Source organism: Megalobrama amblycephala, linkage group LG14, assembly GCF_018812025.1.
Source record: "Megalobrama amblycephala isolate DHTTF-2021 linkage group LG14, ASM1881202v1, whole genome shotgun sequence".
Taxonomy (NCBI): Eukaryota; Metazoa; Chordata; class Actinopteri; order Cypriniformes; family Xenocyprididae; genus Megalobrama; species Megalobrama amblycephala.
Genome location: NC_063057.1, coordinates 49,559,721 through 49,587,035, shown reverse-complemented (window position 1 = coordinate 49,587,035; position 27,315 = coordinate 49,559,721). Strand labels below are relative to the sequence as shown.

At 38.6% G+C, this 27,315-nt stretch overlaps 1 protein-coding gene across 3 annotated transcripts in view; it reads right to left on the bottom strand.

The window, feature by feature from the left end:
- iqsec3a (IQ motif and Sec7 domain ArfGEF 3a) overlaps nt 1-27,315 on the bottom strand; it is a 205,245-nt gene that overhangs the window by 45,755 nt on the left and 132,175 nt on the right. For all 3 annotated transcript variants that reach the window (XM_048155563.1, XM_048155564.1, XM_048155565.1), the window contains 2 exons: nt 6,788-6,910; nt 3,173-3,339 (listed from right to left, as the gene is read on the bottom strand). In XM_048155563.1, the coding sequence (XP_048011520.1) occupies nt 3,173-3,339; nt 6,788-6,910 (290 nt within the window). The remainder of the gene's footprint in view (nt 1-3,172; nt 3,340-6,787; nt 6,911-27,315) is intronic.

Sequence of the window (27,315 nt, the reverse complement as noted above, 5' to 3'; positions counted from 1 at the left end):
GACCTGCTTTCTCAGAGACGGGGCACTCTTTGGCACCCACGTCCAGACCTCTGGAAACTCCATGTCTGGTCCCTGGACAGGACACGGAGGTTCTAGGTGACTTACCCCCTGAGGTACTTAACACCATCACTTCGGCACGTGCACTGTATACGAGACGTGCTTGCGCCTCGAAGTGGAACCTGTCCGTCGAGTGGTGCTCTTCTCGCAGAGAAGACCCCCGAAGATGCTCGATCGGAGTCGTGCTTTCCTTCTTGCAGCAAGGGTTGGAGCGTAGGCTGTCCCCCTCCACCCTCAAAGTCCATACTGCTGCTATCCTACCAAGACCACAAAAATGGCAAATCTGTTGGTCAGCACGACCTGGTCGTCAGGTTCCTTAGGGGGGCGAGACGGTTAAATCCTCCTCGTCCCCCCTCCATACCCTCTTGGGACTTCGCTCTGGTGCTAAGAGCACTTCAGATTGCTCCCTTTGAGCCTTTTCAATCGGCAGACTTAAAGATTCTGTCTATGAAGACTTTGCTGCTGGTTGCATTGGCCTCCATCAAGAGGGTAGGGGACCTGCAGTCATTTTCGGTCGACGAATCGTGCCTGGAGTTCAGGCCGGGTGATAGCCACGTGGTACTAAGACCCCGGCCTGGCTATGTGCCCAAGGTTCCTACCACTCCCTTCAGGGACCAGGTGGTGAGCCTGCAAGCGCTGCCCTCGGAGAGGCAGACCCAGCCCTGGCTTTACTCTGTCCAGTTCGTGCTTTGCGACTGTACATAGACAGAACCCAAAGCCTCAGGACCTCAGACCAGCTCTTTGTCTGTTATGGAGGCCAGCAGAAGGGAAAGGCTGTCTCCAAGCAGAGGATGGCCCACTGGATAGTGGATGCCATCGCCCTGGCTTACCAATCTCAGGGCGTGCCCTGCCCGCTCAGGTTGCATGCTCACTCCACGAGAGGTGTCGCATCCTCCTGGGCACTGGCTCGTGGCACCTCGCTGACAGACATTTGTAGAGCTGCGGGCTGGGCGACACCTAACACGTTCGCTAGATACTATAGCCTTCGTGTCGAGCCGGTCTCCTCCCGTGTTCTCGCCACAGGTCAGAGGCACGGAGAGGCCCCGGCTTAGTGTCGGCTTGCTGCGCTACATGCACTTCTTTTCTCCAGAGAGTCCCTACAAGGCAGACCCTGTCGAGTCCTCCGATATCCCTTCGGCAGCCGACGTGGCGGAGCGTCTGGTGCCAGGCCTATACTCCGTTGTATCCTTGAGAACCGGGTTTAGGCTGGGTTCCATATGTGTGACCCTACGGGGATCCCATATGGTTGGTTCCACGGTTGCTCCTAAACGAAGCCCGTGTCTTTCCCTCTGGGAGAACCTACCCTTCATCGGGTTGGAGTCACCCCAGCTCTTCCATATGTAGCACAGCCCTACAGGGTTAGTCCATATGTACTTCTCCACATAACTCCTTCGGGGAAGGATGTGGCTTCCGCAGCGTTCCTTTCCCAGCGAAAGGGTATGCTTTCCCAGCGTTATCCAATAGTCTCACTGAATGGGTTTTGGGGAACAGCAGTGGTCGACTCTCTCTGTGTTAGCCCTGTCCCACCATCCTCAGGCAAGGGGGTTCAGGTGGCTTACAACAGAGCGCTGGAAGGGGGCAGCTCCTGTGGCGCTTTGGTAGGGATTCCTATTCGTCGGTCTGTCCGACGTACGTCGAACATGACCGACTGAATGGGAACGTCTTGGTTACAAAGGTAACCCTCGTTCCCTGAAGGAGGGAACGGAGACGTACGTCCCGTCGCCACAGTCGCTGTACCCCGCTGATGCTGCCGCCTATCCGGTTCGGCTCCTCAGCGAAAACCTGAAGATGCAACGCACTTGCTGCTCATTATATACCCGCGCTGCGAGGCGAGCAGCTGATGCATATGATTGCATGCCAATGTGCATTGGCTCGTTTTAGTTACACTCGAAGTAGATTGGCCTCTCTAGCGAGATTCCTATTCGTCGGTCTGTCCGACGTACGTCTCCGTTCCCTCCTTCAGGGAACGAGGGTTACCTTTGTAACCGAGACGTTTTCATGAAAAAGTAAAAAAAAAAAAAATAAATTAAATTAAATCTGACTAAAATCAGAACTGGAAATAAATGCTGGATAAAAACACTCCCAATAAATGTCCAAATAGCGATTAGCGCATCTTTTGCATATCATCAGGTTCATCGGGTTACTTTTGAGGGCTGGTACAGATATGACAAACAAAAATACATAGGCAATAGACCCATATGTATGCACAATTAATCATTACATGATTGTGATCTTGATTCAAACACATACACAATCTTATTCCTACATGACAATGATTTTACCTAAAATTTTGATCAAACTGGGATATTTAAACTTGCGCTGCCTCTGATCCAGAGAGTGCAGCAGGCTATGTCTAAAACAGCTTCAAACCCAGTGTTTTCAACCTCACAGTATTGTTATTTCTGTGTTGCAAAAATCAAATAGTAACAAAAGTGTGGGGATAAAGTTTAAAGTTCGGATATAACCACTGATGTTGCGGCAGCCGCAATCAAAATGAGTAAATAACATTTGAAACTAATGTTATGCTTCAAAAAAAGATTGTATCTATTACATTATATTACACCAGTAGGTGGGACCAGAGGCTGTTAAAATGTATTTGATTAATTATTTTCAACAATTAATTTCTTTAACATAATGAATTCATTAATTTAAATTTAAATAAATATACTTTTTAAAATATAGACGCATTTATAACCATTTAGATATTTTTAAAATGACATTTATAACATTAAATAGAACATTTTGACAGAACCCTCAAGTAAATTATATGTTATTTTGTTCTATAATGTTTTGTTTTGAGAATTGTGGAAGAACAGTGATCTCTATTTTAAAGTATTTCTTTATATTTGAGTCCAGGTTCAAAATAAAATGAACTGCTGCATTGTGAACGCAAGCTGTCTGAACGACTGCCAGCGGGGAATTAAACAGGAAGTGTTTGTCAGATCTTACAACAGGTTTTGTGGGAGACCGGAAATAGCTTTACGAGAGAACGCAAAAGTTTCGCAAGGGAACACAAATATCTTTTTTCTATCTATTTGTTTGGTTGACCTTTGATCAATTTTAATGAATTTGCTCATTTTAAGTCATCTTCCTTTTCTATCTCCTCCTGTCTCACCTCGTAGGTTGCGGATGAAGTCTTCCAGCATCATCTTACGGTCAGGTTTGATGTTGGGACTGTACATGTCCGTGTTCAGGAGGATGATAGCAAATGCAAGGATGAAGATCGTGTCAGGATTGTGGAACTGCTGCACCACGTCTGGGTTACACATACAGTAACGCTGACTGAGAACAACATGAAACAATAAAGAGACAAACAACAGCTAAGTTTATTTTAAACACGTTTGTAAATCGACCCTTCTGCTGCTTAGCTTTCATAGTCATGAATCTTTTGTATCTGTGATTGTCCTTGTGTAACAACAGGTTATTAAAAGTGCTATATTGCATGCTATTTTTATTTATTGATTTGTTCAATGTATTTTAACATACAAAATTTAAAAAAGTACTTCCAAAAGTACTTTTGGAAGTAAATAAAACTTGAAAAAGCCCATGCAAAACAGATAATACTGAAATAGATGTTGTAAAGAAATCACACATGGCTCTGCAGCAAAAAAAAGAAAAAAGAAAAAAAAGTGTAATTTAAAAAAAAAAATTTAATTAAAATGGTCAAATACACAGTCATTAGATGAATAGAAAGTTCAAAAGAACAGCATTTATTTTAAATAGAAGGCTTTTCGGTCCCACTTTATATTAAGTGGCCTTAACTACTATGTACTTACATTTTAATTAATCATTTGATACAATGCACTTATTGTGTACATACATGTTTTTACATTGTACTTATATTTTAAAAACACCTGCATTCAATTACATCTGTAATTAATTTCTGTAATTACATTTATAATTACACTGCTGACCATCCCTTACACCTTACCCCTACCCTTAAACCTACCCATACCACCAAACCTGTCCCTAACCTTACCCATATCCCACCTCAATAGCAGCAAAAGTGTTTTGCAATTCAATATGAACCCAATAAGTACACTGTACTTATTTTTTGATGTAAGTACATAGTAGTTAAGGTCACTTAATATAAAGTGGGACCGGCTTTTCTAACATAATACACTACCGTTCAAAAATTTGGGGTCAGTATGTTTTCGTTGTTGTTGTTTTTTTAAGAAATTAAAGAAATTAATACTTTTATTTAGCAAGGATGCATTAAATTAATAAAAAGTGACAGTAAAGACATTTATAATATTACTAAAGATTCTATTTCAAATAAATGCTGTTATTTTGAACATTCAATTCATCAATGAATCCTGAAAAAAAAGTACACAACTGTTTTCAACATTGATAATAATATTAAATGTTTCTTTAGAAGCAAATCAGCTTATTAGAATGATTTCTGAAGGATCTTGTGCCACTGAAGACAGGAGTAATGATGCTGAAAATTCAGCTTTTCCATCACAGGAATAAATTACATTTTAAAATATATTCACACAAAACAGTTATTTTATATATATATATATATATATATATATATATATATATATATATATATATATATATATATATATATATATATATATGTATACAGTATTTTTTTAATCAAATAAATGCAGCCTTAGTGAGCATAAGAGACTTCTTCTAAAAACATTAAAAATCATAATGATCCCAAACTTTTGAACAACAGTGTAGGTACGTTTTTGCACAAGTTTTGTAAAAAATTTAGTTAGAAGCACATTTGTTCAATGGTTTTAATAAGAGTTAGCAATAGTAATAGTGATACTTATTTGTAATAGTGAACTATAGTAATGAGGGATTCCTTTTATTCATTAAAAAGTGGTATTGTTCTTTATAAATGTTATTTTTCACATCCATTTATTCCTTCTCTCATTCTTCTTTTAGATTTGGGAAATATCAAAGGCAATGCAGGAGAGACAGCCGGGAACAGGCTGGATTGTGTTATGCAACCACAGTTATTTATAAACCAGTGTCTCGCAGACAGATGCAGACGTGTGCAACACTCTCACACACACATAAGCATAAGGATCATCAGCAGACTTGTTATTTCCAGTGCTGAAAACAAAAGCATATTTGGCTATCACCCCAGAAGCGTTGATAGCTGCAACTGCAATATGATTCAAAATTGCAATAAGAGCCTCTGCTGCATATGAATGGAAAGTAATTGTTCTAGCAAGATGATTATTTGGATTATCAGATCATCATTGTCAAGGAAACTCGCGCTACCATCTGTGGTAAAGGAGAAACATTCTGCACTTGCACAAATCAGAGTGATATCACTTATATATTATTATTAACTACAACTAAAACTATTAAAAGTTGTTTTAATTGAAATAAAATATATTTATTAGATGAAAAATGAAAATTTAAAATGTTGCCATGGCAACTTACTGAAATAAAATGTTTAAATCAAAATAATAAAATTATTAAAACCAAAAAATAAATTAAAGCTAAATAGAAACTAGTAAAAATGGCAAAAGCACATAATGCAAAATGACTAAAACTAAAGTAAAATTAAACTAACATTAAAATGAAAGCTAATTTGAAATATGGGTTAAGGTGAATTATATTCATCTTTAAGAGAAATGTATATAATTAAAGTGTTTTAATGTTAATACTTTTAGAATTAGCAAAATGTTATTTAAAACTGACTGCATATAAACTTCCCAAAAATGTTTCATGCCAACTACTCAATTTTTTTTCGAATCTAAACAGAAAGTAACTATTGCAGCAGTACAGAGTTTTTACTTTAAAGCAGCAGTCTGTAACTTTTTTGTTTTTTCAAAAAAAGTTTCAAAATCAATTTTTGAGCTAGTACATAACCAGCCAATGTTCAAAACTATCTCCTTACCTTCGCCTGATTCACAACGGTAAGCTTGTAATAATGTGTTCTAATTCAAATGGTACTGGTAGGTTTCCACAGGAAATTCGAGCATGCAGCCGTTCGCCTTAACGTCATTACGTCACATCTGTTTACATAAAAGAAGGAGTCCCAGCTAGAAGGCTTTATGGCATGTGGATGATGCTGTGACGGATCATTTATAGCCTTTTCTCACAGCAGCTGGAATAATTAAATTATAGTCACGCAATGCTGATGTTGTTAACATTAAAAATTTAAGAACAAAGTATAACAATAATTATAATTTGCATGGTTTGATGTGATCTGAGCTAAGCGATTGCTAGATAATCAACAATGTAAGCACGATTTATTGAAATGCTTTTTTCTCAGTTGGTCAGAACAAAAGTGGCAGACATGTTACTTACTTGTTCAGATGACATTTTCCGGTGAAAATTCTTATTTTGGTCATACTTCCAAGATGCAGTATCTGTGACTCTGAAGTACAGTATCCACACCGATGTGGTGACTGACAGCAAACATTAGAATCATCCACGCTGAGGAGCCGTGCCGATGCACAGCCCACATAAAGTCAATAATTCCGCAAATAACTGCAATTGCACGTTTCAAACAGAGATGGCGACAAAGAGGCAAAACTTACAGACTGCAGCTTTAATGTAACACAGTGCCATATTCCTTGAGAATGCGACTGATTTATTGAGCGCATTCAGCTTGCATTTTTATCCTTCAGTACTACAGCAATGAAAAAAAATCATAAGCACAGGTATCCCATCACCCTCTGCTCTTATCTTTCCCTCACACATGAAGGTGGCTAGAGCATTTATGTGTGTGTAACAGTGTCTGGAGTCTCACCTGAATGCCTCTATCAGTCTCTCCACTTTCTGTGCTTCACCCTGGACACGGATATGAGCCTGAAACTTCCTCAGAGCCTCATCCAACTCCATCCCAGAGAAATCCATCTCATCCACCACACAACTATCAAAAATGAAGGAACAGACAGAAACTGTGTGTGAGAGAGATAGTGTAAGTAAAAACAAGGTATTAAGCAGACATATGAAAGCTTACTTGGACCCTAGACAAGGGGCGACTCTACGGCCAGAGGCTTAGCCCAGACCTCTTAGTATGTCTATGGGGTGAATACATAACATACTAAAATTATAAAAAAAAAAAAATATTAAAAAAAAAATTAAATAATAATAATAATAATTTGTTTATTTGGTGCTCAAGTAACATTTCTCACTATCAGTGTTTTCTATCGGTTTTTATGGGTTAATGTTTTTATGAAAACTGTGATATCTTACTGGGTAAGACAATGTTTAAAACACTCGCTATCCCACGGTAAAAATCGCTTTCCGAGGGATAAAATACACATTTTTGGCGGGGTTCCCCTGGCAAAATTCAGATACCAGGGGCTAAATTTAAGGGACGTAAACTTATTTGGGGTCGCTTCAACCCACGGACAAGAAAAACAACCCACGGCAACAGTGTAAAAGTAGCCCAAGTCCGCAGTTTTCATGATATACCAACATTGGTAAAAGTGCGCACTCATTTCAAATGTCAATATACTCAAACACGGTATGTCGGAATTTGTGATGAAGCAGGTAAGAGCCAATGAGCATTCGATATCATGCCATAAACCATGTCGTAATTCTTCTCGAAGGGGGGAATTTCAAATTTGTATCATAACGAGTGCGGGCTTTGACCGTGACGGTCACTGCTGAGAATGAAGATCAAGATCGCCGGATAAAGGGCTAAATTTTGATAATTTCCTTGCAAACATATGGATTCTGAAGATTTGGAGTACAGCAAAGAAATAAAATTGATGTGATTTGCGAATTTATGTTGTGCTTTGGTGTATCCTATGGTTGTATTGTCAGTCGCTGCATAGGAGAAAACGCCTTTTTTATTTTTATTTTTTACAACAAACAAATTGAAAATTACAAAATAGTTAAACAATTTAAAAAAAGTTCTTACGCATCCGCTCATTTCAAAAACTCACTGTGGCAGGGGGGGTGTGGTTCAGCGGAGTCTGCAGCGGGAGAGAGAGGGAGGAGACGCGCGGTGTCTGAGTGGATTAGACACAAATATTAAACACCTGTCTCTTGTTTCAGTAATTGGCGTGGAGAGAGTATTTAACGCCAGGAGAAACAGGAGCCTGCGAGAGAGAGAAGGACTACTGGCTGTTCCCCCACTCCTGGATGTCTGTTGGATGGAGTGAAAGTCTGACGATTAAGTTGATTGTTTTGTGCCTGTTTGCACGCTGTTTTTGTGACTTTATTATTTTGGTGTCAATAAAACAGCCAGTAGTCACCTGCCGACCCTGTCCTCTTTCCTCCTTACCTACGAACATTGTTACACTCACTAAAAGTCTTTGGTTTCTCAGTCGACGAAAAGATCCTCTTTAGCACCTTTAAGTAGATGAGTAAACTGCATTAAATAAATGTGACTAAAAACATGACTAAATTATTAAATGGATGCTGCCTTTTGGGAAGAATAAAAACCCTCCCTACACCTTCCCCTAACCCTACCGTTTAAACACTTTTAATATTATTAAACACTCGTTCACAGTTTATTTCCAATTTTAGAACATTATTTTCATTTTTATTGAAAATAAATGCAAGCTCGGCAAAAGGCATTAAACCCATGTCAATCGCGTAAAAGCCAGGTCTGCTTTTGGTATTGGTATTTCTGTTTCATACAGGTTTGCAATAACATTAAATGATAGTAAATTATGACAAAATGTTTATTTTTTGGGGTTTAAAATTTACATTTAATGGCAAAGCTGTTTCAGTTCCCAGCCTCAGAACTACAACTGAAGCCTCACTCTACATTGACTAATTCGTGTTTATTATGCTGAGCTGCCAGCTGGAGGTTTCAGAAAGAGAAACGGCTGTCAATCTGTACAGTACATAGAGCAGGTGCACAGGGGGAGAGAGAGAGAGAGAGAGAGAGAGAGAGAGAGAGAGAGAGAGAGAGAGAGTAAGACTTTTCTACAGGGAAATAAATATCCAAGAACAGTGGGACAATCTGTTTCTCTCTCTCTCTTTTGGTAATGTTGCTGAAGAGCATCCTTTCCAAATGAGAAACAAAGCTGAATAATGGAATGGACAATAGTGTACAATTTACATACACAAAGATCACACAACATACAAGCATAAACATTTTACACAGGTACATGTCATTATTTGCCTACTTGTATTTCTACTTTAGTCCATAATTTGTGCATGTAGTCAAAATATCATTTGTGCATTTGTGCAAAAGTCACTTTTTTTTTTTTTTTTTTACTTTAGTCCACTCTACTTTGTGAAGAAAAACTAATTTTATCCTGCTAGTCAGTTCCCTCAGCACCGAACAGATGTAAACAAATGTATGCAAGGTTGAGTGAATTTTCAGCAGCCATTTCAGTATCTCAAGTCGTTAATAATTAAATAATTCTAATATTCTAATTTGGTGCTCAAGAAACATTTCTTATTATTATCAACATTGAAAACAGTTGTGATGTTTAATATTTTTGTTGAAACATCCATTTTCTATTTTTTTTAGAATTATTTAACAAATAGAAATTATGTAAAGAACAGTTTTGATGTTTTACTGTCAGTCATTTTTGCATCATACCTCAAATTCTTTGCTCTGGTATACAAAAATGGTTTGACTTATCAACTTGAAATTCATAACTTTTTGTCGGCATGGTCTGAAGATGATACGGTTCAATTTTGGTGAAAATCGGAGCAACGGTTTAGGAGGAGTTCGAAAAAGTAGGTTTTTAAAGAAAAACAATATGGCGGACAGGACATGTCCGATATGGGAAAATTGGACATCATTCGACTTGCCATGATGGCCCGAATCCAACGAGACCAAATTTATGATTTTTGGACAAACATATCAGAAGTTATATGCAAAAATATAAATTTTTCATATCTCCGCACCAGTAGGTGGCGCTGTGCCGAAACACTGCATGATGCCTCAGGTCATGCTTGTGATGACATGTACCAACTTTGGTCTGAATACGATAAAGCGTTGCGGAGATACAGCCTTACGTCTACTTTCGCAAGCACTACATACAATTCGTTCGCGTGTTTTACAAAAACGGTTTGAGGAATCGACTTGAATTCCATATTTTTTTGTCGTCATGGTCTGAAGATGATCTGGTTCAATTTTCGTGAAAATCGGAGTAATGGCCCTAGGAGGAGTTCGAAAAAGTAGGTTTTTCTGAAAATTCAAAATGGCGGAAAAATTTTCATGACGGAAAATGACGTCAATCGATTCATCTTGACCCAAGGAATCAGAAGAAAAAAGAACTTTGTTTCTAACCTTTGTCCCTAACACATTCAAGCAGGCTCGGGTAACCCCACTGCTTAAGAAACCCACATTAAACACGTCTCTTGTAGACAGCTACAGACCTGTTTCTCTCCTACCATTCATAGGAAAAACACTTGAACGAGTTGTTTTCAACCAGGTGTCATATTTCCTCTCACAGAGCAACCAATTGGATGTCAATCAATCCGGTTTCAAGAGTGGCCACTCGACTGAGACTGCACTGCTGTCGGTCACTGAATCCCTGCGGATTGCAAAGGCTGATTCCAAATCATCAGTTCTCATTCTGCTCGATCTATCTGCTGCCTTTGACACGGTGAATCATCAGATCCTCCTGTCCACCCTCTCATCACTGGGGATCACAGGTACTCCGCTTCTCTGGTTTGAATCCTATCTCACAGGAAGGTCTTTCAGGGTTGCCTGGAGAGGGGAGGTATCCAAAGCTCATCAACTGACCACGGGTGTTCCTCAGGGTTCAGTTCTTGGACCCCTCCTCTTCTCCATTTACACTACATCACTTGGTCCCATCATTCAGGCACATGGTTTCTCCTACCATTGCTATGCTGATGACACACAACTCTTCCTTTCATTCCAACCAGATGATCCTACAGTAGCTGCACGAATCTCAAGCTGTCTGGCGGGCATCTCGGCATGGATGAAAGAACATCATCTACAGCTCAACCTGGCTAAGACTGAGCTTCTCGTCTTCCCTGCCAATCCGACTCTAAATCACGATTTCAGCATCCAGCTAGGTACATCCTCAATTACCCCGTCAAATTCGGCCAGAAATCTTGGAGTAATCCTTGATGACCAACTGTCCTTCAAAGACCACATTGCAAAGACAGCTCGGTCATGCAGATTTGCACTATACAACATCAGGAAAATCAGGCCCTTTCTAACAGAACATGCAACACAACTTCTGGTCCAGGCCCTGGTCATTTCCAGGCTTGATTACTGCAATGCTCTTCTGGCTGGACTGCCATCATGCACAATCAAGCCTCTACAAATGATTCAGAACGCAGCAGCACGTCTCGTCTTCAACGAGCCCAAAAGAGCCCACGTCACGCCTCTCTTCATCTCTCTTCACTGGCTACCACTTGCTGCTCGCATCAAATTCAAGGCGTTGACGCTTGCTTACAGATCTGCCACAGGCTCAGCACCCTCCTACTTCCACTCACTCTTACGAGTCTACACTCCTACCAGAAACCTGCACTCACTAAAGGAGCGAAGGCTTGTGGTACCATCACAGAGAGGCACAAAATCACTTTCCAAAACGTTCTCGTTCACTGTTCCTTGCTGGTGGAACGATCTCCCTGCCTCCATCCGGAATGCGGAATCCCTGGCAATATTCAAAAGACAGCTGAAAACCCATCTCTTTCGTGAGCACTTAACCTCATTTTAAAAAAAAAAAAAAAAAAAACCTTCTTATTCCTATCCTTTCACTTCCTCTAATCCCTCTCTATTGTAGCTTAGGATAATCTGAGCACTGCCTATAACTTGTATTATGAGCACTTCTTGTCTATTTGCCTCGTCATGACAACTCGCTTGTTGTATTCCTCACTTGTAAGTCGCTTTGGATAAAAGCGTCTGCCAAATGAATAAATATAAATATAAATATAAATATAAATATAAATATAAATATAAATATAAATATAAATATAAATATAAATATAAATATAAATATAAATATAAATATAACCCTTACAGTTCAAAAGTTATTAACATACAGTACAGTCCAAAAGTTTGGAACCACTAAGATTTTTAATGTTTTTAAAAGAAGTTTCGTCTGCTCACCAATGATTGTGTAAAATCCTAAAAATAACTGTTTTCTATTTGAATATATTTCACAAAGTAATTTATTCCTGTGATGGCAATGCTGAATTTTCAGCATCATTACTCCAGTCTTCAGTGTCACATGATCCTTCAGAAATCATTCTAATATGCTGATCTGCTGCTCAAGAAACATTTAATGTGTACAATTGTACAAAATATTTGTGTACAATTTTTTTTTTCAGCATTATTTGATGAATAGAAAGTTCAAAAGAACATCTGAAATCTAATCTTTTGTAACATTATAAATGTCTTTACTGCCACTTTTGATTGATTTAATGCATCCTTGCCGAATAAAAGTATTCATTTCTTTCATTTCTTTTCAAAAAAATAAAAATAAAAATTCTTACTGACCCCAAACTTTTGAACGGTAGTGTATAATGCTACAGAAGCTTTGTATTTCAGATAAATTCTTTTTTTCATTCTTTTGAACTTTCTATTCATCAAGGAATCCTGAAAAAAAGTACACAACTGTTTTCAACATTGAAAATAATCATAAATGTTTATTGAGCAGCAAATCAGCATATTAGAATGATTTCTGAAGGATCATGTGACACTGAAGACTGGAGTAACGATGCTGAAAATTCAGCTTTGCATCACAGGAATAAATTACTTTGTCAAATATATTTAAATAGTACACAGTTATTTTAAATTGTAATAATATTTCATTTTTTTACTGTATTTTTAATTAAATAAATGTAGCCTTGGTGAGCAGACGAAACTTCTTTTAAAAACATTAAAAATCTTAGTGGTTCCAAACTTTTGGACTGTACTGTAAACATAAGTGCAACTTTGGACAGCTGGTGATGCTAGAGGGATTAAGTTAGAGGCTCCAATTTGCTATGGACAAAGGTCAGACTGTCCTCTAACTGTGTGCCAAATTTCACAACTTTCCCGCAAGCCGTTCTATGGGCTGCCATAGACTCCCAGAGCCGAAGAAGAAGAATAATAATAGTGAAGAAAAAAAATAAAAAGAACGGCAACAGATACAATAGGTGCCTCCGCACCTTCGGTGCTTGGCCCCTAATAAGAAAGCATAAATGCTGTTTAACAAGAAAATACACACACATACACGCAAAAAGAAAAAAAAAATCTAAACGCTTTTCAATAGTTTTCCACTCAAAGGCCAGGTGTTCCTTATATTTACCCTCAGAGAGTGATGGAAAAACTAAGAACAGGAAAGAAAGGCTTAAAAGTGATGTCCATCCCATCTGACCTGTTATCTTTCCACTGATGGGACTCAGATCAAGAAAATCTTCCCATCGACTACCATATTTGATTAAAAAAAAAAAAAAAAAAAAAAAATCACTGAAAAGTAGTTCTCCACTACAGCGAAATCTGTGAAAAACCTATTGGGAAAAATATATTGTTCCCATTCAGTCTAGTGATAGAGGCAGTCAGCTTCATTGGTTTGTTCAAGTGCTTGGTCTCACTTGAGCTGGTGTTGTTGCTCTAGAAGACCCAAGAGTAGAAAAAAAATCATGAAAAATTACTAGCAGAAACACACTGGAAAATCTCTAAAAGCCTTTTTACAATGATGCTTTGAATAATAAAGACTGCACTGAACATTAATACTAATTTGATCTTCTCCCATCTGTCTGGGCATTGTAGAAATAGAAATTGAAACCAGAATCTACTGTTTCTGCATCAAAAGCAGAACACTCCTTAAAGCTTATTTTCAGGAAGACAAGCATACAGATACTTACTTTCAGGGCAAAGAGGAAAAAAATATATAGTGCATTTTTGCTAATCTCATTTTTTTCCCCTTCTTTTCAGCATGCAGCTTCAGAATGGTCAAAATGTACATGGATATCACATTGTAGAAGTATAAATGTACAGACATATTATTATTGTACAGAGATCAGACATCCATCCATTTTCCAAACTGCTGTCCTATGTAGGGTTGTGGGGATAATGGAGCATATCCCAGTGTCTTAGGCCAAAAAGGAAACACCATGGATGGATGGCGAGTTCATTACATGGTTAACACACAAATTCATTTACACCTACAAGCAATGTTTAGTAGCTATATTTCACCTAACCTGCATGCCTAGGAGGAGCCAAAAGGCCTCATAGCTCAGCCAGGACTCGAAACAGGGACCTTCTTTCATGAGGCAACAGTGCTACCCACTGAGCCATTGTATTGTAAATTGTCATAGTAGTACTGTGGTACCAGAGTTTTAAAACCCTTTGGATTAACCGATTAGTCACTTGCTGAACGTGGAGCTAAAGACATCTAAGATGGTCTACTTTCATGTGGAGTGTTCACATACAAAATTAATGCAAACATCACCAATCAAGTGATGCCCAGAGAACTTTATAAACTGTAAGGATCTAGAACATCACTGTTTTTTCACCATTTATGGCAAGATGCATTTGTGTCTTTTCTGCATCATCTCCAGCTGCGTAAACATCCTCATTACTGTTGTATTCTCTGTCAACACAGTGCTGAATTTATTAGAAACAGCTAAGACCACTAAAGCTGCACAGACATGCCTACTAGTCGACTGTGTTTCTGGATAGCTATTCAATTGCTACCATGAAGTAGCATTTGACATCTACAGGTTAAAGTTTGAATAGAGAGGGAACAAATCCAGGTTCCTCAGGAAACCCAGTGAACTGCAACCTGTAAGTGCATGATTTAGGAGACCTATGAGCTTGTTAAGAACAAAGTCTCAAATCTGAAGCATAACTTCTCCAGCTGGGAGTAGGAACTGTCAAGCTTGAAAGTAGATGCCATCCACATCTATGCATATACCTGATAGATCATTGCCTGATAGTTCAATGCCTGGTTTACAGGGGACCCAGTTGGTCTTGAGGCCCGTTCACACCAAGAACGATAGCTATAAAGAAATCAATAAAGATATAGTTCTAAAAATCATTCTAAATGTAAAATAATAGCAGAGTCCACAACACAGCTATAATGATACAGAGAAACAATACCGTTGGGTTCACTTTCAAAGCGTTTTTTTTTTTTTTTTTCCTAAAGCCATTGAACAATAAAACACTGGCAGCCAACCAGAATCCATTCTAATTTAAGGGCTCGTACATTTAAAATGGCAGATGACATTGCGAAGAAGTAATTCGCTGAGATCCAGAAAAAGCCACCACTGTTTGACAAGTCAAACACCCTTTTCAAGGATACTTTAAAGAAAATGGATATATGGAAAACAATCAGTCATACCCTCGGAATAAATGGTGAGACGTATTAATGATGAGATCATTATGACAGGCTAGCAAACAGTGTAATATAAAATTACCTCAGGTATCCAGCGCTAGTTTCGACAACATTGTCTAGCTTCCTTTGAAGTTGCAGTGAAAAAGACTAGGCGTTGTTTTTATTCCACTATATTGACTTACGTCACCTATATTCACTGTTAGATTAGATCTATTAATCTAGCTATTCGCTCAAAACATATCATCCTAAGGACTGCTGGTTAAAGCTGTGTAAATGCAACAAGAATAGCAAAAACATGCTGTACACACTTTGAAACAGCAGCTCTTGAGCTCAAAATAAACCGACTGTTATCATTTGTTGGTGTGGATGCAAATATAGTTATTGTTATAGTTATCATACTTGGTGTGAACAGGCCTTAACAGTGTTTTCAAACACTGGTCCTAGAGCCCCCCAACACTGTGTATGGCTGTGCCCGAAATAGCCTCCTAAACCCTTATATAGTGCACTATTTGATGGGACTACAAGTTGTAGTGGTGTCCAAAACCATAGTGGACGACGATCAAATTTATGAGTGTACAACCAATGTACATTCAGCGAGAGAATGTCCAAGCACTGTGAGGGTCACTCAAAATTAATTCCCATATCTTAGCAGAAAATGGAATCTGTCTGAAATTCTCTCACTCATTTTCAGACACTCATTCAAGTGGACTATATAAGTAGACTAATGCAGAGAATAGTGAATGACTGGTTCAACTCTTGAGCTAGTTAGTCGAGATTTCAATACCTGAAATGGGTATGTCTGATAAGGGAAACACTGTACTGTTGGGGGTACTCCAAGATCAAGGTTGGGAAACACTTGTCTAATTGATAAGGAACAACTTCCCAAAGGTCTTCATTAAGTGAGAAACTGTTTTATGGTCCTTACGGGTGCTGTGCTGCCCTTTCTTTGGTACAACAACTGCAACAGATTTAGCAGAGCTAATGGATCATCAGGCTTGGTGAGAGAGAGAAGAGGTGGTGAACATCCCCAAAGAGCTGGTTAGCACAATTTCTGAGCTCCCTATGGCCGATTACAAAAGACTCTGGAGCCATGCCTGCAGCATGCACTTATTAGAGAGACAATACAATTGGAGCAACCTTGGGTTAAATGCCTTGTTCAAGGGTACTAAGGGAATACTGCAAATCATGGCTAGCTCCTTACAGACTCGCTCCTGAGTTTTAGCTCCTGTGCCACACCATTTAAAGTGGAAGCGGATTTGAGCAGCAAGAGAAATTCCTTTCCAGCACACTAAACCTTATGGTGATAGGGGAATGTTTCACCTCATTATGCTTGTCCAAGTTTTCCTGTACGGCATTACTATAATGTGGTACTACCAATGCGCATCTCCTGCATGATATTCTGCTGAATTTTATATCACAGCATGTTACTAAGAATGCATTATGGCCTGGGCCAATGGGACCAATTCCTGAAGCTTACAGGCACTTTAGAAACTTTAGTATGCAGCATACATATCTTGGTATTTAGTGTTTTCTTTACATTATGATCACAGTATCAATATTAACCATCCACAAATTACATCTTAAGGCCGGCCACAACAGACTTCAGTCAACAATCATAAATTGTCTTGCTGCTCTTGCTAGAGCTTTTTTTTGGACAGGTATATGAAATCTGTCAACTGCTTCAGGTGTATTTCTGGGAACTATCTTTCTAGGAAGTACACAATATTACTTAAAACCTACTTGAAAAGCACACATTACATTAAGCTATTGACCTTACCAACAGTTATGTTAAAATAGGTCTGTATGTTTCTATTTGTACTGTACTTAATTACAGTTCACCTTCCCGTATACTCAATAAGTTTAAGGTCAATAAGTTAGTGGGTGTGTAAACAAATGAGAGGGAAATCCTTTCCTGCAAAACAATTATTCCAAAGTCCAGAAAAAGCAAGAAAGGGTACATCTAAAAACTAAGTGTTTATATATATATATATATATATATATATATATATATATATATATATATATATATATATAACACAACAATATACTTGTAAAAAAAAAAAAAAAAAAAAAAACTTGGGGAGCTTGCAGAAGGAAATCACATTGCTGCTAAGGCAAACTTATAATCAGTAGAGAATAATTTCTAACTCTTTTCCTTCTCTCAATCCCCAGACTTTTTTTTTTTTGGGGGGTCTCTTTATCTTTTTACTTGAATATTTAGTTTCGTGATACTTGGTACTTTTTGCCATTTTTGTAGTTTCACCCCCTGATCACCATACACTATACACTTTTTTTTACAGAATGTGCAATTAAGTAATTACAGCGTACTTTCACAAGAATGCATAATATAAGGAGCTACTTGGACAATATGGGTTAAGGTTAAGTTTAGGGTTAGGTTCAGGGTTAATACTGTAACTCCTAGTTATTATAGTAAGTATATAGCACATAACATACATGTAGAACAGAACTACATACAAGAGCACTGTGAAAATCATGCCCGTCCCATTTTATTTTAAGTGTCTTTAACTATTATGTACTAAAATTTAAATTAATCGTTTGATAATGATTGACTTATTGTATACATCAGTGTCTCCAATTTTTATTTATTTTTTTATTTTTTTAAAGGGGGCCAGATTTGATGTTGTGGACACATCTGGGCGCCAGATCCTTCTCCTGTATTATATAAATATTTATATATCATATATTTCATTACTCCTTTAATACATATAATACATGTATACATTATAATATAATATAATTCTATATGATTATCGATCTGATTATCCCACATTTCTGCCACAATACCACCGTTACAGTTAGTGTTACTTCAGTAAATCCATGGTAAATGTTGGTGATTTGTGGATTGACAAGTAACAGGACTGTTGTCACACAAAGTTTCTCCTGTTTTCCAGTGGTGTTGTTACAGGGCTGTTTCATCTGACTTCAAACTAGTTTAAATCTCACACCTGGCATACACATGGTTTATATCGGAGACCTCTGCGCCAAACTCAAATGCTCAATTTTTCAAAGCTCAAAGTTTCAATTTTTAACTTTTTTTAAAATTATTTTTATTTTTTTATTGTGCACAACTCTCTTGGTCTTTTCATGAATGACTTACTGTAGTAATAAAAAGAATTTCATGCCTTGCTTTGGATGACCTTGTCAAGGAGCTACGGCATCTACCCTCAATATTGTTTCTCTCCATCTGGAGAGAAGTTCATACAAGCATGGAGTGATTGCTCTGTTTCAATGTGGGGATATTGTGAATAATTGCTCTGCCTGTCCAAATAAAGAGCAAGCCACTGAAGAACAAAGCTTGTCTGATGGAAAACGGTAGGGGTTAAAGGACAGGTCAGTCAGGAGATCCCAAGAAGGAATCCAAATTGATGGTTTATTTCATGCTTTTTTCATGCTCAAGCATTAGGTGTTTTTCTTTCTTTCCCTTTTATATGTGTTCTGGATCAATTTTAATAGCAATGGCATTTGTTTTAATATGCAACGGAAGCCTGCCTTCAACATAAACAAGCACCACAACAGCTCCTGTGCAGAACTTTCAATAAGCTTGCACTTGACTGAGTCCCGTGAAATCATATGAACTTTAGGGAAATGAAAATATGAAAGTCCATTCATTATATCAGCACGAAATATTCATCATATTCTGTTTGGCTATAGCAGAAGTCTTTAATTTGTTGTGCTGCATGTCATATCTCATATTTTAAAGCGGCATAGTAGGTCTGTAATTAAAATGAGCTAAACCATTACTTTTTAAGTGCCTAACTTAACATTAATGTTTGGTTGAAATGGCTTATTAAAGATACTAATGTTGTCCAGCCAAGGGCAGTGCATGTTTTATTAGTTTTATTGGTAGTATTGTTGTTAATACTCCCTAATTACCAATTTTACATTGGTATATATAATATATATGCAGTATATATAAAGCTCTCTGGTGAGTGAGAATTAGTAAATACCAAATGCTCCCTTTTGTTTTACTCAATATTAGTTAGTAAAACAGCATAAGTTTGATTTTAGACTAAACTCCAGAAAAGTAGTTGCTGTGCATGAAAGTTATAATTAGCCTGCACTTTTGTCAATTTTTATTGCAGCCTACTCAAGGTGATAAATGCATTTTTAGATGAAACAAAGAGAAAGACTGCTGGAGAATTAGGGAGACCTGATGGAGTTTGTATAAAACACACATAATGAAAGCAGCCTGAAACTGCTGTCACAGCAAAAACATAGGTTAAAGAAATATATAACGGCAATTAGACAAGGAACAAAAACTGTCAAGATAAAACACTAGTCTACAAGAGACAATTTAAAATAAGTGCTGACATGGATCTGGCTTTTTCTCTGCTGTTTTTTTTAACACCGGTGTATTTTTCTAACACCCTGTTTTTCTACGTATACGTCCTGGGATACTTACAGTATGTCTAAATGGAGAGTGAGTTGGAATGTATTACACGTAACCCCTTTACGTTCGCCAACGGTCCCAGATTATTGTTGCTCAACATTCACTACATGTTAAAACATCACACTCTTACTTAATCTGGACAAACTAAAGACTCCAGCTTCAATATTTGACCACTGATTATGATAAAACTAAGTTCCAGTGACATTATTTTAATTTATGTCAGGAGTGCAAAATAATCAATCTGTATTAATAATCAATCTGTATCAATTGTTGCTATTTTGAATGGAATAATTTAGTTCATTCATATTCTTTTACGTCTGCTCTGGTTTATTTGTGTTCACATAGCTTCACTGAACAGTGTCTGTTAGGGCTCTTAGTCCAAAAGTGTGCATATTTAGAGAAATATTGATCAATTCGTACATGGTTGCAAAATATTTCGTCATACAGAAAACCATTTCTATTCATTTCTTCACTGAATTATGCTATCTGAAGAGCTGAAAGAGCTAAAAGAGCATTCAAAGTGCACTTCGTGTCTCCTGTTTCTGGTTTGCATCAGCTATTATCTCTCTCATTCGGCGTACAGCTATCAATCATCTTACGTGAGTCAACGTGACCATAAATCCTGCCCTTCTGGATGACGCTGTCCTGTACACTTCCTCGTTATGAGCGCTGTGAAAATCAAAGCCAAAGAAACATTTCTACACATCAAAAACGAAGAGAATAAACACAAGATTATGATAGTGAATGGTTTGTCTGTGATTTTCATTCATATTCATATGAATAAGTAATGTTTACAGTATACATGCTAAGCAGGTATAGCGCTTACCTCCATATAAAATGCTAAATAACAGATTTCAAAAACATATGACAAAAATCTATATTAGATCACATTTGGAACGGGAGTTATTCTATGTGATAATTCTCAACACATAGAAACTCTTTCACCTAGATATTATCACATAGAGACTGTGTCTGTACCCCGAATTAGTAAAAACAAAAAACTTCCAAACCCATTTAAGGGTAAAAATTTAATTGATGTTCAACAAATAAAAAATAGAGATAATACTGATAAACAAATGATAAAGCTTGGGTTGTTAAATATCCACTTCTTCAAAAGCACTTATTGTAAATTATATTCTCACAGACAATAATCTAGATTTGCTGTGTTTGACAGAAACTTGGCTAAAACCGGATGATTACATTACTTTAAATGAGTCTAGCCCTCAAGGTTATGATTATCGACGCAATCCTCGTCAGAAAGGCAAAAGGGGAGGTGTTGCTGTAATTTATAGTAATATTTACAGTATTAGTCAAAAGTCTTTTAAATATAATTCCTTCAAAGTGATGGTACTTTATGTAACATTATGTAAGTTTACATTTGTGCTGGCTACTGTATACAGGCCAGATCGTGGTTGTATCTCCCTATTAGTGTTATTGCATTTGACACTATCGATCACAACATTCTTTTAAATAGACTCGAAAACTATGCTGACATTAGAGGAATTACATTGTCATAGTTCAAATCATACTTATCTGACCGTTCTCAGTTTGTAGTAGTAAACGAAGAGATGTCATATCAACCACAAGTTCAATATGGAGTACCGCAAGGCTCAGTACTAGGGCAATTGCTTTTCACGCTGTACATTCTACCCTTGGGAGATATCATTAGGAAGCATGGCGTTAGTTTTCACTGTTACGCTGATGATACTCAGCTCTATATTTCTTCACGCCCTTACGAAACTTACCAATTCACGAAATTAATGGAATGCATAGCTGATATACAAAAATTGGATGAAAAAAACAGAGATTCTAATTTTTGGACCAAAAACTTCTTCACGTAATAACCTAGAATATTGTCTAACACTTGATGGCTGCTCTGTTAAGTCTTCGTCGTCAGTTAGGAACCTGGGTGTGCTCTTTGATACCAATCTTTCATTTGAAGGCCATGTTTCTAGCATCTGTAAAACCACATTCTTCCATCTCAAAAATATATCTAAACTACGACATATGCTCTCAATGAAAAATGCAGAACAGTTAGTTTATGCGTTCATTACACTCGCTTGATAAATAAACTACAGCTTGTACAAAATGCAGCAACTAGAGTTCTTACTAGAACTAGGAATTATGACCATATTAGCCCAGTTCTGTCAACTCTGCATTGGCTTCCTGTTAAACATCGTATAGATTTAAAAATCTTGCTAATTACTTACAAAGCACTAAATGGTTTAGCTCCCCAGTACCTGAGTGAGCTCTTAACCCTCAGGGGTCTGAGGATTTTTGGGGCCCTGGAGAAGTTTTGACATGCCCTGACATTTGTGCTTTTTTCAGTTGTTCATAAACATATTAATGGTAAATGTGTCATTACACTGTATTCAGCACAAACTAGGCTACAATAATATGTGAGGAACATGTATGTACATGTTTGTGTTTTTGAAGGAATAACGTTTATGCGTGGTTATTGAAAAAACAAAAAACTTAAGTCACTGAAATAAGGCCAAAAAAATATATTAAAACTGTGTTCACAAGGATTCTGGGTATTGGAGGTTGTAGACTAGAGTTTTTGCTTCAGAATGAAGTAAAAAATTATCCTTCCTACTCCTTCATATAAAACAATAGAGAGATTTAAATTTTCTAAGACACTTTTGGTCAAGAAACACAGTATGCATGGAGGCGTGAATCCTCATGTATAATGGGTGATTCTCACCTGAGAAGACAAAAGAATTGAATAATAATGACCTGAAATGACTTGCATATTAATGAGGCCTTTCAGTCAGGTAGGCTGTGAAAAAACTCTCTGTGATCATGCTGATAACAGGATTAAAGTCCACTCAGGACAAAAAAAAACATGATTTTTGTGATCTCATGCATGCACGTATTATTGCACATGATATGAAGAAAATTTTGTATAGGCCTATGTTAAATTACACTACCAGTCAAAAGATTGAACATATTGCCATTATAATGTTTTTAAAAGAAGTCTCAAGTCTCTAACCAAATAATGGTTTTCTATTTTAATATACTTTAAAATATAATGTATTTCTGTTATGCAAAGCGTCTGAACATTCCTACCTCTAGGGCATTTCATATAGGCTCCTATATTTGTTATATTATATAGCCTAAATGTTGATGTGCAGTTGACAAACTATACATCATTAAAAAGATCTAAGACTCAAGCTTCACATTTTGACTCTTAAAATCTTATATTGACCATAATTTCTTAATATGCTTAAAAGCATACACATTTGGAGAAATATTGATGGATTCTCATATGTTTATATCAATTTTCTATACAGAGGAGTAATATTTATTATTCTATATTTATTGTCATCATTATGAGCGCTGGATGCTGTGTTTAATTCATACTTGCAGCCTGGAGGGTGCTCTGCCCCTTTTGTCCACAAATGCCTCAGTAAAAGAAGAGGCAAATCATGTGACAATCAAGGAACTAACAGAGGCAAGAGATCGCTAAATATGGCTATTCAAAACACTTTTGAAGACAATAAATACACGATTGAGACGATGAATGCATGTATTGCCTCTGAATTTGCGTCTGAATAGCGCTGGCTCCGTGGGTGTGGCCGCATTAGCGGATAATGAGCTGAATCACGGACTTCTGACATGGCTGTCTTTTCATACAGATTACATAAACACAGAAGGTTTGTTTTCGATTTGACTTATATGTTTTAAAACCTGACATCTTAAAGTTTTTTTAGACATAAGTGTAATTTTTTTGTCATTAGTATTCACTAAGTTACAGTTCATTTTCTAAGAACTATCAGATTGGAGTTCGTTCAGAGGGAGAGGAGAGATCACGCATCATGTTTTTTTCTTTATTTTACAAAAAGCACAACATTTTGTTTTTACTCTGAGTGTACACAAATAAAAGAAGATATTCCACAGATTAAAATGGTGTATAACTCTTAATTGTATGTGCAACATTGACGGAGTATTTTGAGTCTCTTTCACACTGATAAGAAAAAAACCACGGTGGTATCGCCGGCGATACCTTCAGACCTCAGAGTGTTAAAGCATTATAGTCCTTCACGTCTATTGCGATCTCAGAATTCAGGCCAGCTGATAATACCTAGAATATCAAAATCAACCGCAGGCAGTAGATCCTTCTCCTATTTGGCACCTAAACTCTGAAACAATCTTCCTAGAATTATTCGGGAAACAGACACACTCTGTCAGTTTAAATCTAGACTAAAAACGCATCTCTTTAACCTGGCATGCACATAACACATTATCAATTTATATTTTTAAATTCGTTAAAGGATTGTTAGGCTGCATGAATTAGGTCAGCCGGAACTGGGAACACTTCCTATAACACTAGATGTACTCGTTACATCAGAAGAAGAATGGCATCTACACCAAAATTAGTCTCTCTGTTTATCCCGAGGTTTACCGTAGTCAACCGGATCCGGGTCGTATCCAGGTGAGATCGAGGACCTGCGCCTTGACGTGACCACAACGCAGCCCTGAAGTGTCAGCAGAGATTGAGTCAACTAGACCATCCACTGTGAAGGCCTCATCTACACAACAGCCAGTGGTACAGTTCCTCAACAAACCGTCCATACCGGCATGATGAATACGATCCTCAACTGGATGGAACTGGAATAAATACTTTGAATGTTGCGATCCCATCGGACTTATGATAGCTACCTGAATCGTAACAAAGCACTGTTCGTCAGAGGAGACCTGGTCCCCCGACTAAGCCTGGTTTCTCCCAAGGTTTTTTTTCTTAATTTTAACACTTGTTTGCCACCTGATCTCACCTGTTAGAGTTTGGGTTCCTTGCTGCTGTCGCTTAGTTGGGGACACTTGACATTTTACTTGACATTTGATATTCAACAGTGCTTTGATCTGCCTGCATTGACACCATTTCCTTTAAGAGCTGCTGTGCAGACAAAATTATATACCAGTTATCACTGTAAAGCTGCTTTGACACAATCTGCATTGTAAAAAGCGCTATATAAAGGTGAATTGACTTGACTTTCTACAAACATTCATATGTAGTTTAAAGTGAGTTTTGTGTAAAAGTGTAATATTAATCCTTTAAATTGTTATGTAGCTTGTTACTAATTGTAGCTCTAATGCTCCTGTCACACCAGGTGCTATATGTATTTTAAGATCTATTTTGTTACAAGAATTCACATAAGTGTCAGGGGGAAACAGGACCCAGAGGCAAAAGAGTGCAATGAACACAGCTTTAACTGTCCTTCAAAAATATAAACGTAGGCAGACTGCCAAGTGCGGAGACACACACACACTCGCAGCTGGTATCAAAATAAACAGTCAATAACAAGAATCAAGGGGAGCCGCAGAGCCGTCACAGACCAGGGTAACTTCAGGCTGGAGATGGGAAAACCCATGGCCGGCAGATGGAGAGACCAGGCAGAGGGAACCGAAGTTACAGATGGTGAGATCCTGAGAAGGTGTCTGTGACAGGGACTGGGGCTAAGGCTGAGGCTGAGGCACACACAATATAACAGGTCAGAAAGGTTTCTTTAAGAAAGCGAGGAGCAAACACCAGCGTGGGAAAGGAATAATCCGACAATGAAGCGCGGCTAGCAGCAAAGCAAAGAAGGGGGAATAATTAGAGAAGAAACGCAACAGGTGTGTGAACAATCAACGCGAACGCTGTGAAGAAATGAGCTGCAGGTGAAATTAACTAAAGAAACGATAGGAAGAAAGGAGAAAATAAGGAGCAATTAAACCTGATTCATGACAGTACCCCTCCCCCGAGGAGCGCCCCCTGGCCCCAGCTTCTCTCCTCGGGACCATAACCCTCCCAATCGACCAGGTACTGATGTCCACGCCCACGGCGACGCACGTGCAGCAACTTCCTCACCCTATAAATGGGAGAACCATCAACAAGGACAGCACAACGGGAGGGCTGGGCGGGAGCGCGAATAACTGGTTTAATACATGACACATGGAAAACGGGGTGTACGCATTGTAAGTTGGGAGGCAATTTGAGTCTAACAGCAATGGGACTAAGAATCTTGGAAATGGAAAAAGGACCAATGAAACGCATAGCTAATTTACGAGAGGTGTGTTGTAATGGCAAGTCTTGTGTGGAAAGCCACACTTTCTGCCCACAGACATACCTCGGAGCTTTGACGCGACGGCAATTTGCAGAGCGGCGAGTACGTTCTCTGTTACAACACAAAGCGGCTCTGACAGTCTTCCAAGTACGCTGATACCAATGAACAAATGACCGAGGGAACCGAGGCCTCCGACTCCTGGGAAGAAAAGAGAGGCGGTTGGTACCCCAGGCAAGACTGGAAGGGGGAAAAACCTGTGGCAGAAGTTGTGTGCATATTCCACCCACGGCAATTGTTCACACCACGATGCGGGATTACGGAAGGCCAGGGTATGGAGCAAACGTCCTAAAATCTGATTGGTGCGCTCAGCCTATCCATTGGTCTGGGGGTGAAAACCAGATGACAAACTGGCCGAGGCACCAATCTGATGACAGAACTCCTTCCAGAACATAGACGCAAATTGGGGACCCCTATCGGAAACAATATCAGTGGGGAGACCATGCAAACGAAAAACATGTTCGATCATCAATTGGGCCGTCTCCTTCACGGAGGGCAGTTTGGAGAGCAGAACAAAGTGAGCCTTAGAAAATCGGTCAACAATAGTCAAAATGACAGTATTCTCGGCCAACGAAGGAAGGCCTGTCACAAAATCTATTGCAATGTGAGACCAAGGTCGGGACGGAATAAGAACTGGGTGGAGTAGCCCCGCGGGAGGAGAGTTACTAGACTTGGTCTGGGCGCAAATGGCACAAGTAGTGAAATTTACGAACGTCTGGAGAGAGAGAGCGGGCCACCAGAATTGCTGACTTATTGCTGCAAGCGTACCTCTTATCCCAGGATGAATCATTAACTTAGACGAGTGGTCCCACCGTAGTACTTTGGGACGAATGGAGATAGGGATGAACAGAACGATGCGGGGGCAATTGGGAGGAACAGTTATATTAGTCAACGCTGATTTGACCTGTCTCTCTATTCCCCAGACCGCGCCTCCAACCACGCAACCATCAGGCAAAATGGTCTCGGAGTGGCAGCGCTGTCCAAGGTACCAAACTGGCGAGAGAGAGCGTCTGGCTTGGAAGGAGATAGAGAAATTAAAACGCCCAAAAAATAAAGCCCAACTAGCCTGACACGCATTAAGTCTCTTAGCCGTCCGAATGTACTCTAAATTCTTGTGGTCTGTCCACACAACAAGCGGAATTGAGGTACCCTCAAGCCAATGATGCCACTCTTCGAGAGCTAACCAAACTGCAAGGAGTTCACGATTTCCTATATCATAATTATGCTCCGCAGGCGAAAGCCGACGGGAGAAATATGCACAAGGATAAACCCTCTCATGCTGCGGTGAACGTTGCGAAAGAACGGAACCAACGGCCACATCAGAGGCATCCACCTCGATGATAAATTGTCGTGCGGTGTCAGGGGTGACCAAAATAGGGGCCATGGAAAACAGCTTCTTTAATCTGCCAAACACAGATTGCGCAGGCTCAGACCAAACAAAGCAACGTAAGGGCTGTTAACAGAGCAGCCACTCGACTGAAATTGGAAATAAAGCGACTGTAAAAGTTTGCGAATCCAAGGAAACGCTGCAGCGCAACTTGAG